The 13,160-nt window shown below is 42.6% G+C and overlaps 1 protein-coding gene across 1 annotated transcript in view; it reads right to left on the bottom strand.

The window, feature by feature from the left end:
- The window catches only part of tafa5l (TAFA chemokine like family member 5, like), a 44,465-nt gene extending 31,842 nt beyond the window's left edge, over positions 1 to 12,623 (bottom strand). The window contains exons 1-2 of the mRNA XM_026153223.2: positions 12,485 to 12,623; positions 11,567 to 11,981 (exon numbers count right to left, since the gene is read on the bottom strand). Coding sequence (XP_026009008.1) covers positions 11,567 to 11,663 — 97 coding nt within the window. The 5' untranslated portion in view covers positions 11,664 to 11,981; positions 12,485 to 12,623. The remainder of the gene's footprint in view (positions 1 to 11,566; positions 11,982 to 12,484) is intronic.
- Positions 12,624 to 13,160: the final 537 nt, after the last annotated feature.

Raw genomic sequence — 13,160 nt, forward strand, 5'->3', positions numbered from 1 at the left:
TGTGTGTGTGTGTGTGTGTGTGTGTGTGTGTGTGTGTGTGTGTGTGTGTGTGTGTGTGTGTGTGTGAGTGTGTGTGTGTGTGTGTGTGTGTGTGTGTGTGTGTGTGCTATTCTTATAGTTCTGTCCAAGCACAGAGAATTACTTCAGAGTTCTCCAGGCATTACAAATTGATGGATAACTCCCTGGCCAGGGACACGTGTATAAGCAGCTTTTCCAAGTTTGCCACAGTGTTATCTTTAAATTAATTACACAAACTGGAGAAATCTACATTTTGCAAGCATGCTTTAGTTGCAGATGAACTACATGGGAGGGGCAAGGGGGGTGTATGAAGGGGAGGTTCTCCATTCTTCAAAACATCTAAGAGAAAAGGCAGATTAGAGAAGAGTGTGTACTGCAGTTCCTGTAAGGTCAATCCTTGGCATTCACCAACCATAGCTCCTTTATGCTGCTGCTTCTAGTCGCTTCCCGCCACACTCAAATGCTCATTAAGTGAGACGCTAACTGCTATGTAGCATGAAATGAGCGCAATAATGGCAAAGGTTGAAAGGGTTGTTGATGAACACAAATGACTCATAAAATTACCTGAGCAGTGCTGAGACATCCAAGTATCAGAGCAAGATGTCTGTGAAGATTTAAGGTGACCCTGCGGCATTTCTTTTAGCATAATTCACCAAGTTGAGATACTTCCTGTCCATAGCAACGATAGTTAGGTAGGCGATAGATAGACTCACGGGCAAAAATTAACTTGCCGGGTTGACTGCTTTTCCTTCAGAGCTTTCTGGCATTAAACCTTCTTTCATTTTATATTTTCTAGTTGCAGTTTGTTTGTGTTTAAGCAACAAAATACTTGGTTAGGTCCACATACTTGGTCCACAGAGGAGGGACTCCTCAGTTGTAGGTAATGTTTTCTCTACCGCCGTGCAGGTCAAACTTTATATTTCTACACCAGAGTTGGCTAATCATATTATCCGACTTGTTCTGCCCTACTCGTTTGCTGGAAGTACTTTTCACTTCCAGCAGTGCTACTTGACATCAAAAACAGGCTTACGGGGTATCTCAGCCTCTCAGTTAATAGATCAACGAATGGGCTGCAGTTTCCACTGACAGCCACACTTTGCTATTTAAGCTGATAAGACTGGTTTACTTTTTCCATAAAATTACCTCCAGAAGTGTTAAGAGCCATAAAACAAAACCAGCTCTACAGAGATCTGCTATGTAAATCTAATTTCATAACATCAGCCTTGCTGGCCACCCTCCACCACGCACCACCATCACTCAGCCCACCCGCCTCTCTCGTTTTTCTGCTGAGGCGAGATCCTGTATACTTGGTTGTTGCTTGGAGGACAGAGGTGCCATCAGATATCAGTGCTCAACACTGAACAGATGAATGGGCTTCATGTAATAAGCCTGAAGGAAGACAACAGTAAGGCGCTGGGGGAGTTGAAGTGGTGAGTTGTGTAGTGTGTGGGTGGGGGTAGCTGCTTTGTAAAGCGCCCTTAGCCATGGCCAGCGCTCCATCATACGTACAGGAGTTAATTCATGTGACAGAGGGTTTCTGTCACTCAGTGGTGTGAGGACACTTTGCCTCGTCTCTGTTTCACATGATGAAATGCACATATGGCCGTGGCAGCGAGGAGAGCGCCGACTGAAGGATGGGAATGGTCGCTGAACAGGCCCTGGATCCTGTCAGAAATGACAACAAGAAGTAGTAGACACTGGCTTTAAGCACCGACTGGCAGCTTGATCACCTTATCAGTGAATCATAACACTATGCTAGTGCTAACTGGCAACACAGACACACACAGGGGACCAAACGCACACAGGTTAGAGCAAAGATGTGAGTCTGTGCTCTACATATCAGCTCTTTGATCAGACACACTGCAGATCACCAAAGTACAGGCGCACAAATATCTTAATAACTCTGCCTGAAACAGGCTGCCAGGAGTCCACACTTGCTTTCACATTGTTAGTCTGATTCAGTGTGCATCACTGCTGGACTAAGAGCCGTTGGGCTCTAGATACACCACACTGGCACGACCTCAGCGACGGACCGTGAATATACAAAGCCGCCAATTATCATCATTCCTGTTAACATCGCAGCTGATTGCAGCAGTTTGCTGTTTCTTAGTTGTACTAACCAATAAAAACTTTCAGTCCTTTCTAGCTTATCTTTTTTTTCCTTGTTTGTGTCTTTAATTAAGACTGTGCAGATACATCAGAAGTCAGTCTTAACTGATTTAAAAAAAAAATTAAAAAAGCTTTATCAGATTTAACGGACATCCGCAGGAGACAGCGCCGCGCTGCTCCTGTACAAGTGAAACCACATTGGGAGCTTGTGAGAAAAGCTCTGTTTCTCCTCAGGGAATTTGCCATAAAATTATATGAGAGGCTGCACTGAATGAACTATGACTAGGATTCCATTTCCATATTAAAACAATCTTCCTTTATAGATTGTAATTACTGGAGCTTTGAAACACATGGAAGCGAGGTTTCACAATGTTTTATTGCACAACGCGACTTTCCAAGATACAGTTTTGCACTATATTTATAAAAAATTCCACATCTTGTAGAGTGGTGCAGTTAATTATTCATGACAATACGTATTGTGTTTGGAATTATTCCCTATAGGGACCAAAGCTATAGCACAAAGCTCCTCTGTGCTGGTTTGGCCTAAACATCCGGAACTGACTCCGACCACTTTTCTAATCTGACTCTAATCACCGCACTCAGATACAATAATAAGTGTGAGTGATTATCTTCATTCCATTGTGCGCTCCTTTTGTGACAGAAGTGGCATTCTCAAGAATGAAAATGGGGCTGGCAACAAAACGCTAGTTTAGAGAGCATGACAATCATATTAGCATGTATAGAATCTGATATGAATCCAGCAGATCTTCTGTGGGAGACTGGAAACATTGCAGGAAAAATTATAAATGTTAATGATGCAGGTAATCTGTCATAACTGATTAGTAGTGGCTGCCTTTATCAATTTTTTAAATGTAATTAAAAGTGGCTAAAACCCCCATTCAGCATCAGCCAGCTATCTCACACAGCACATTTATGCTTTCCTTGTAGTTGTCTTGTGTTTAGGGACACACTAATGATTGTTTTGATTATGGATTAAATCAACTTTTTAAATGGACTGCTTTTATAAAGTGCTTTCCACTTATTTTTTTTTCTGAGGACAAAGCTCTCTGCAAATCCTCTCATTAAGCCACACACAAACACACACACAAATAAATACACATTAGTGGTGGTGTCAAGGTGAAATCTTTGGGATCTGCATCTTGCTCAGTGATGCTTACCCAGCATTTGGGAAGAAGGAAACAGGAAACAAGGAAGGAAACAATTAATGACTGTCCTTTCCAAAGCCCCCCAAAATAGCAAAAACTGCAGTGACAAGGACACAAAGAGGGTCTCTCGGAGACAGAACGCCACCCTCAAAAAAAGTGTATTTAATATTAAGAGGCACAAAACATATCATGTTCACACATTTTCTCTTATTTAGAACCTCTCTGGTGTGATCAAGGTTCACAGGAGCCATAAGTGGTGCTAAAAAAAAAACACAACTGCACAATCCGGTCGTTAAGTCTGACGTCACTAGCCGTGTCTGGGCCTAAACTCCGCTGCGGGTCCATATATCAAACGAACACTATGGCATTACTGAGAGTTGAAAAACTGTCTAAAGTCTTTCATCTTTAATAAAATGATCAGGCATCCATGAAAACGGAATTTATGACATTTAACGGAGTTAGAAGTTAGCAGGGAGTTAGCTCGCTAGCTTCTATCTAAATACAATATAGCATGTCCTGACTGCGGGGTTTTGGAAACAAATGAAAACATACAGCTCTGCTATCACTTCCAACATAAATGAAGACAGAAAACTAAACAGCAGTGACGTTTGTAGGGTTACTGAAGTTTGGCTAGCTGGTATATAATGATGTGCTACGTGACCGCTAGCGACACATCTATGTTAGCATAATATAAAAAAGCTAACTTTTTTCCACTCGATAAAAGTTAACGTGAGTGTTCTCGGTGGTCAGGAACAAATGTAATCGCATGGCAGGATGCTGTAAAACAGGGGTGTCAAACTCAAATACACAGTGGGCCAAAATTCAAAACTGGAACAAAGTCGCGGGCTAACGTTAATATTTATTGAAATATATTTATTCCTCCAGATATAAGAATGAATCTTTTCTTATGGACTCAAACACGTTTTGCTGAAAAACTGAATATGGAACAAGCAAAGCTTAATACTAAACAATATATATATTAGCTGTATAATACCAGTAGGCCAGCTCTGATAGTAATTTGGTATGGCTTCGCGGGCCAAATGTAAGTAGGCTGCGGGCCAAATTTGGCCTGCGGGCCAGAGTTTGACACCTATGCTGTAAAAGGACTAAACTTCATCCAGGAGAACAACTGAGATAATCCATCCACAATACGAGGTTAGTCATTCATATACTGCTGCATGGGCTGGGCTGTAGTTACATCCTAAGGCTTTAAAAACTGAGCTTAAATAAACGATTAGCGGTAATAAAAGCCGAGGTAGGTCAACAGTGCTCACTGACTGTTTTAGGAGCTTTTTGAGATTAAATAGAAGAAAATACAAAACATTAAACATGTTAACAATACAAAAGCCATATTAAACGCAGACTACTTTATACTCGGAAGTAGGATTCGTCATGTCATCACTTAACGACCGGATAAAGGGAAGTTAAAATTCTTTGTGTGACATTAACTATGACCAGTTTCCTGAACAATTTAACCACAGAGGACCTTGAAAATTTTGTCTGATAACTTACAAAGTTACATAAGCACTGGAAAAACACAGTTTGCGTTGTCTTTATTTGTAGAAATGAACACCCTTCCCTGTACTAGGCTTTATACTCTTGTTTATCTGATTCTTTTCTGCCCAACAACTGCTTCAGACCAAACTGGAAGACGTAGAGTGCAGCTTTGGGCCAGGAATAGTACAAAATGGGTACCACTGGTCTTTTTATCTTGCATGCTGTGTCATAATGGATGAAAACTGATGCTGCACCTGAGATGACTCATGACAGGAAGACTAGCATGATAGAAATGTTTTGATTCTTCCACCATGACTCCACCACCTCTGTGAGGATGACCCAAATGAGCGCAGTGCTCTACACCAGCTCTACAATTTTAGACATAGCAAAGAAAAATACGAAGAATTGTTGAAGCTGGATGGAGCTGAGAAATTGAAAACACAAGTGCCAGCATCAGACAAACCACTTTGTGTGTCAGTGATTTTTAAAGTTCTTTTTCTGGAACACGTCTCCTTACCGATTACATCCCAAACACCATGAAAGAGAGGAACATGCAAACTATCATGTTTTTCAGTCACAAGATTTTGACTGTAACTGACAAAGCTGAGATAGTGACTACTGTAACAGAAAGACACAATGTGCAGTCATGTGAAAAAGGAAGTTGTTATAAGGACAACTGAGCACAGCCCATTCAAAGTATGTAGAAACACCTTTGGCAGTAATAACTTACAGTGATCATTTTCCATATGACTTTCTCAGTCTCTCACATCACTGTGAACGAATTTTGGGCCACTCTTCTTCACAGCGTTGCTTCAGGTCATTGAGAATTGTGGGCATTTGTTCATTCACGTCGATTTTAAGGCTTTTTGGTGAATTTGTTGGGACTTCATCTTTAACACACACCTGCTACTGACCAGGAAATTTACAAAAACCTCTGTTTTTATAGAGGCGCTCACACTTGCTGTTGATCAGCTGCATTTGAGTATCCTGTTAATTTGCATTTGCATTTTTACCCTGTTACTTCCTTTGGAAGCAGCAAGATTGCACTTAGTTTTTCACAGGACTGCACAGAGTGAGAGTGTGCATGACTGTAGTCTGAGCCTGACAATGGACTCCCACTGTAAGTCTTGGTGTACTTGGAATATAACTTTATGTTACACCATTAATTTTTACTGGTATCCCAAAAATCTGTAATAAGAAGACCTTGAATAATTTTCAAATTTTTCTGATTCAGTAATGTGAGTCAGTGAAGCCCAGTGTGGGATTTTCCTTTGGTTTTGGTTTTTGTGTACATAAGTTATTGTCTTGTGGGGTCAAATGACTTTCTTGTTCACACAGAAGAATTTCTATAGTTTATAGTTTATAAGAACGATAGTTTAAAGTTCTTGAAATTGCTTGAAATTGGCTTTCTAATAGATGATAATTATTTCAACACCAATTGTGGCACATATAGACTCAGCTAACTTAAGTAAGAGATCACTCTAAAATACTGTTACTCTGCTTCACGACCTCAAAGGAAGCTAATAAACTCAATCCCACAAACATAAAGGTAATTTCAGTGAGTTAATCTGGATTTATTCGCCACTGCAGCCCGAACTTTTACATGATCTTCTCCTCATGTCCATTCTGATCTCACAGCTCTGGCTTCTATTAACAACTCAGGATGACATCAAACAGCCAGCTTATTTGACTGTGCATATGGTAGCCAAGGCAGCCGCAGCCAAGTCCATCTCATTACCTTAACAGCACTTGACGCGTGCAGCGCAGTAGGTAGCATGTAATAGGACACCAGGTGAGAGAGGCAGATGTTTGACTGACCCCGTGCTATATGCTTCCTGACATCGCCGTGATCTTCTGCTGCTAAACAAGTAGGGCAGCAGAGCAGTGGAGCATAACATGTGCCACCACTTAATTTCACATGCTATTTGAATACTCTATGTTAGTCCGATTGATAATTATACAAGTGAACAACTCCCTGCTGATGTTAGAGGACCTGTAATGGTAACTATGCAATTTCAAATAAAACAGTGCGAAAGGAATCGGGTGTAATGGTAGGGAGATGTTGGAGCATTTGGGGTGGGATGAATTATGTTATTAGATAAAGAACATTTCTCTGCAGTGTGCTAGCCCTCAGTCAGTCTGCTCCTTGTTGTTCTCTCTTGAGAAGCTGCTCATATTCGAATGCTGAGCTCTGCATTCGAATGACAGAATTTTTTAAGCTGCATCAAGTGTGATTTTCAGACAATCACAAGCAACCACTGAAAGGCACTGCCGCCCTGCCAACTGAGACACCAGAAATGGGCTCTATTTGCTCAAATTTAATTCCCGTGTCAGGTGTGAACACTACTCCACCCACAGGGAATGAAAAATTGAAACTTCCCGTAGCCGCCGTAGGATGGCACTCCCTTGGGGAAAGCGGGGCACAGTAGCTTTAGATTGTCTCCTTTCTCACTAGAAAGCAAAAGCATGCTGTGTAGTCTGCTAACATCATATTAGAGAACTTCAAGATCCCCAAGTTCATTTTTTTGTACAGTTTGTCTGCAACCTTTGTGTGACATTGCCAAGGGCAGCTTTAAAATAGAAAACATTCCCCTTACATCCATCCCCTGCTAGGACTCACAGTGTATTTCAGGTCTGTCCTGTGGTACGGTTCACATGACTGAGATGGCTTTGAATGCATTTCTTTTGCTGTCGCACAGCACAGCTGCAGAATATTACAATACAGAGTGCGCTCAAACAATTTGCTGTGGATGAAAACAGGCTAGAGGCATGGAGAGCGAATGTACAATATGCCTTGCAAATGCAAACAGTAGCTCTGCTGAATGTAGCGCAGAGATGACTGTATAAAGCCACGGTGACTCATTTCAAATTCCCCCCCAGATAGCGTTCCATGATGCCCTCCTTCTTTACTGCAAACACAGAGAAAATGGTGAACATCAGAGGACTATTACGACCCCATAAGTACTGTACAGTAATGCGGGATTGTGTGAGCTTTAACACTCAAGCACATTCCCTCTCAGAAAATATGATCACGGCATCAGGCAGAAAATAGAAAGGGACAGAAGTCCGAAGGAACATAACTCAAATCATTTACACCACTCTGCCAATGATGGAGCAGTTTCAAGCCCAGAGATTTCCGCAGAGAAAATAACAATGCAGAAATACACTGAGTAGTGCGCTACAGTCAACCACAAGGGAGGTCAAAGCTGACGGCTAGAAAGAATTTATATTCGGGGAGTTATGAAATATGAGCTTTGTGTGCTGCCAAATTGATTTAGCTGTAAAAATTCTTTTCATTTTGTTCCATAAAGATGCTCATACTTTTAAAGCCCCACCGCCTATATAAGCAGGTCTCAATGATTTGCTTACAATTTACAGCCAAGGTCATAATCAAAGTAGGTCTCCCTTTGCATGCTTAAAATGCCGCCTTGAAGAAGACTGGAATGGAAATCATTCTTTTCACTTCAAAAAGTCAGTAATTCTCCGGTACTCTGATTAGTTTAATGCTTGGATGGATAGGCCCTGCTCTCTGAGTTAAAAGAGAATACCAACCAAAGATTTTGAATTTTATCTCTCTGGTGCACCATGAAGATTTGCTTTCTCATATACATCGGGGGGAAATGACCATGATAGGATACAGAATAATTCATCAGGAGTAAAATCGGTCTGGTTTTGATACTTGAACTGCATGAGCCTGTTCTCTGTACAGTCTCGGTGAGTCACATCAAAATGTAGTGACACGGGCCACAGACGTGGCTCATAAATGTGCTGTCAGCCGCGTCGACAGCAGAGCAGGGTGACAGGATAGATTGTTGCACTCACTGGATTATTTAAACAAACCAAAATGACACGTTAATCATGACACGTCACATGCGCTGTATAGAGAAGCACTTTCTGTACAAAACAGAACACCAAGATCAGGAAATCACCCTGTGGTTTCATTTATTTGGGTTGTCCACCTTCTCTTGTATTAAATATATTTTGCTTTACATCATATGTTTCTGTTTGTTTTTCAGAGTCACATTCAATGTTCAACAGGTTTAGATCCGCTAACCAGCAGATAAAATGAATTTGGAGTCTCCTCTCAACCAGAGCTGTTGAATGGAAGAGTCACTTCACCATTTTTTTTTTTTTACAGCAATGGCGGATCACGGAGACTCACAGAAGTTTAGCAACGGGGGTTAGCAACTTATGCTAGCTGCACCATAGAGATATAGCAGCACAGAAGTCTGAGATGTCTTTTTAAAAGGTAGTTAAACAAAAACAAGGCTGTATGTTTTAAGCGTACATTCCAACTGCCCGCTAAGCACTTGCAGGAACTGTTTACCCCGAATTCAGAACCCCCGGTGACTGGACTGTCTTACTCAATGGCTCTGCTTTCAACCCTTTTCAGAGTTCCATCTTCTACTGAGAAAAACAGAGGTTCAGCTTTCTTCACCAACTTGCTGCTAAGTTTGTCTGCTGAGCAGTGTTGAGTGCTGTCATCAGAGCTTTATAGATGAAGGCAGTCACCCACCGCTATTTGCAATCAGACTAGTCTCAGAAAGATTCGAATGCTTGAAAACCCAAACAGTGCATATAAAGAGGCCAAAAAGATGAATGAAAATGAAGGCGAGAGCTGCTAAATCGGTTAGCTACTACAACCGTTTCACATAATCATCTGTGGTAAAATGAGAAATTATGACAGCTTAAACATCCTTAATGGGAAATCCAAAGAAAAGATACCACACTACACATGCTGATAAGTAATCTATGGAAAGAGCAGCTGAGAAACACAGAAATGATTTTGCTGTTGCATCAAAGATGAATAAAGATTTAAGAAGTCTCATCTGAGCAAATTATTTCAAATTAATGATTTACTGCCATGGCAACAGAATTCTGTCAGATGAGTTAGAGCAAAGGCCAACTATCCCTTCACCTCCAGCGAATAAATGTGGGTAAAAATGCAGCACTCCACCCTCCCTTTTCATACTAACTCCGAGGTTTGTGAGTGACAAAGCAGAGATGTGTCACCGCTGCTCCCTGGCTGCACCACTGAACCGGAATGTGGCCCAAGTACGAAAATCCCAGACAATTCCAAATTTATTGTTGAATAAACTGGCAACATTGAGAGCAGCCGACAGGCCATTTATTGTGACCGACGGTGGCCCAATGGCGTGCATGGACAGAGCTGCTAGGCTTTGATTTCCTGTCCTGGTCGCCATGACAGATGGGCTATGAAGACGGTGGAGGCAGCACAGCCTCTAACCTCAAGTTAGTCCTGCTCGCCAGTTCACCGGCACACAGTGTGGCTCTCAGGCCCTCAGGGGCCATACTGGCCGAGCTTTTCATGGAAAGTGAACAGTGCTTTGACTCTAACAGTGATGCTTAGCTATAAATGCTAAAAGAAATACTGCAAATGAATCTTGTTATATTTTTAGACTGTAATGCTAAAAAAATCAGAGCTGCTTTTATGAGTGCAGTAACTGGTCAGTGCAGCCAGCTTCAAATGACTTGGTTTTGATGATTATATATATATATATATATATATATATATATATATATATATATATATGACACATTTTATTCTAAAACCAGTCAGCAACAAACAGGGAGACTGTCTACCCCAAAAATCATATCCAGAGGTTTTAACTACCAGGCCATGCACGGGAGATCTCACTTACCCTGGGAATATATGAAGGGCAACAAAGTTCACAAGAGATTGATCGAGTAATTTGTACAATCATGTGCTAATGAGATCACTTTCAGATGAAAACGAGTCAATAATAAATGGCTGTGGGGAACAGGAGGGTAGCTGTGGCTCCTTGGATAATATGCACAGGCTTGAGAGGGGTGGGAATTAGAGGCTGGTGACAGCAGCGTTTTTGGGAGAAAACACTGCAAATTAGAGGCAAAGGGAGCACATTTCAACGCGCAGGCAGTTCATTTTTCACATCAATGTCTACTTTTGTTCCCGGCAAGCTGCCAAAGACATTGATGTAGGCACTATCCCTCCTCCACAGTGGTAATTATGCTGCCGGCCAATGCTTGATTAAAAGATCTAATCTGCAAACTTAGTGTTCAGCATCTCCCAACAAGTTCCAGTACTTTAAGCCTGTTCTCTGTCTCTGACAGCGGCGGAAATGTTGTGTTATGGACAGCAGCCAATGAAGTGCAGGGAAACATCCTTTTGCTTTCTATTCTGTGTCAGGGTGAAGGTGTAATTGCACCAGTGGATGCATTATTCAAGATGAAAACATGGCTTGGAAGCATATAAAGGCCTTAACCTAAGTGGAAAAACAATAGCTGAAGGCTTTCTGATGTTTTTTCACCTAAGGCTCAGTTATAGATTCGCCAAATTACTATCCCACATGACAGCAAAGAGCCTGATTTTTGGTCCAGCATCAAAACAGAAAAAAATCAGGGTTGTTTGGGCTGAAGGTTATAACTATTCTTAATGCATTTCAGATTCTTAAAAAGTGTTTTGGAAATGGTGGTCTAAAGCTCCTAGGTACATAATAGTGCTATCAGACATGATGAAACTGTGCAAAATAACATCACTATGCACTGACTGGGAATATTATTACTGAGATGCCAAATCAGGCTGCAAAGAGGTTCAACAAGGTCACCGTAATTTGACTTCTGATGAGCACAGAGGCTGTTTAATTGGGCGTAATAGGAATTTTCCCCCAGAATGACAGGATCTGACCACACCATGTGCAGCTGCATCCCAATAAAAAGCCCTCAGAGACCTTGCTGCTGTTGGCAAAGTAATAAATAGCTGTAAGTGCCCTTACCCTCTCTGAGCAGATGGGAGTAGATGAGCCAGAGGAGCAGTAGGCAGCAGAGTGACGCACCTCCACCTGCGGAGAGCGTCTTCACTCCAGACTGCATTCTACACCGTCAGCCTTTGAGATTATCCAAACTTTGAACACTTGTGCCACTCAGATGTCAAGCAGATCAGCGGAAGAGTGGCTAATCCAGTTGCATCTCCAAAGCCTGACGTGGGCATCCATTTTGAGGTTATAACAAAAGAGGGACCGATAGTAATCCCCCTTTGCTTTTCAAATTCCCTCGGTGAGCCGCATATCCATCCAGGCTGCTTATCACACACACACAAACCCACACAGACACACACAGGCTACAATGTCACCAGATCTGGCCAAGTTTACGCAGCTGTGCTTTCAGGAGCTGGAATTCACTTTGATGCTTCTGCAAGAGAAAAGAGGGGGGAAAGAAAAGAAAAAGCTGGAAGTGTGCAGATGAAGAGGAGGAAAGAGCAGCAGTCCCCCCCGCGCAGTTTCGATTCCTTACACGGAGATGACGATGCTGGCAATAAATTCAGCCGTTTCGTCCTCTTTCGTCCTCTGCGCTACGTACTGTTATTATTATTCCCAACCAACTTCAGCACCTAGCCGAGCTCTGTGTCACTCTACAAAGAGACGCGCAAGTTATCCCATGCGGACATGACGATCATTCCGATCGGTACCCAAACTTGTCCGAAAACGCGACACTCCAGACTCTTAAAAATAAATAAATCAAATCTAAAGGCGCAAATGCGTCACGCTGCCACACACGCACAGTCTGCATGTGCACGGCAGCGCTGCGAAATGTCAGAAGAGGAGCGGCGGGGTCTCACGCAGCGAGCAACCTCTGGACAAACGCACTGTGCGCGTCAGCACGGCCGGTGCGGTGAAGTTGGGCACACTTGTCACCTGTATGAGCCTTTGGATGCGATCTGGAAGATTCTGAGCGACCGTGTCTTGCTGCTTTAAGTTCGAGGATAAGCACCGCTCCACGCCAAGTCAATGGTGCGGTTCCACCTGAGCGTGGTGAACCAGCCTTATTCTACCCCGGTCGGGTGCATTTGCATGCAGGCGACGCCGAAGAGGAGGTTTCCTCCTTTCACTCCATGGCAGAAACCGTGCTGCTGCTGCACCCTGACTTCCCTTCACTTACGACGTTTTCAAATGCTCTCTCTCCCTCCCTCGCGTGCGCGCGCGTTCTCTCACGCGCAAAAGATGTCCTAATTCCTTCCTCAAAGTGTGAAAAAACTTTGCGGTCCCCCGGCTATAAATCGCAAACTGTAGATGATGATGTTGCTTGTTTATACACAGCAAAAGAAGACCAGTATGAGCCCACGGGGAGAAACAGAGCGGTCCCAGCTTAGCACATTCTGACACTTACTTTTCTCCGTGTCCTTATGCCCCGTTTTGGAGGTGGAAAACGCCCTTGAGGGCCTCATTGTCTGGGGACTATGGTTAACATTTAGCACACTGGCATTCCGGGAAAATGTGACAGGTCTGCTTCTTGAGAGGTCCGTGTTATAACATGTGCGTTGCCTCAGAGCTCTTTATGGCAGTATTATATACTGTCTAATATCATATCTCA

The sequence above is a fragment of the Astatotilapia calliptera genome, chromosome 20, assembly GCF_964374335.1.
Source record: "Astatotilapia calliptera chromosome 20, fAstCal68.1, whole genome shotgun sequence".
NCBI classification, from domain to species: Eukaryota; Metazoa; Chordata; class Actinopteri; order Cichliformes; family Cichlidae; genus Astatotilapia; species Astatotilapia calliptera.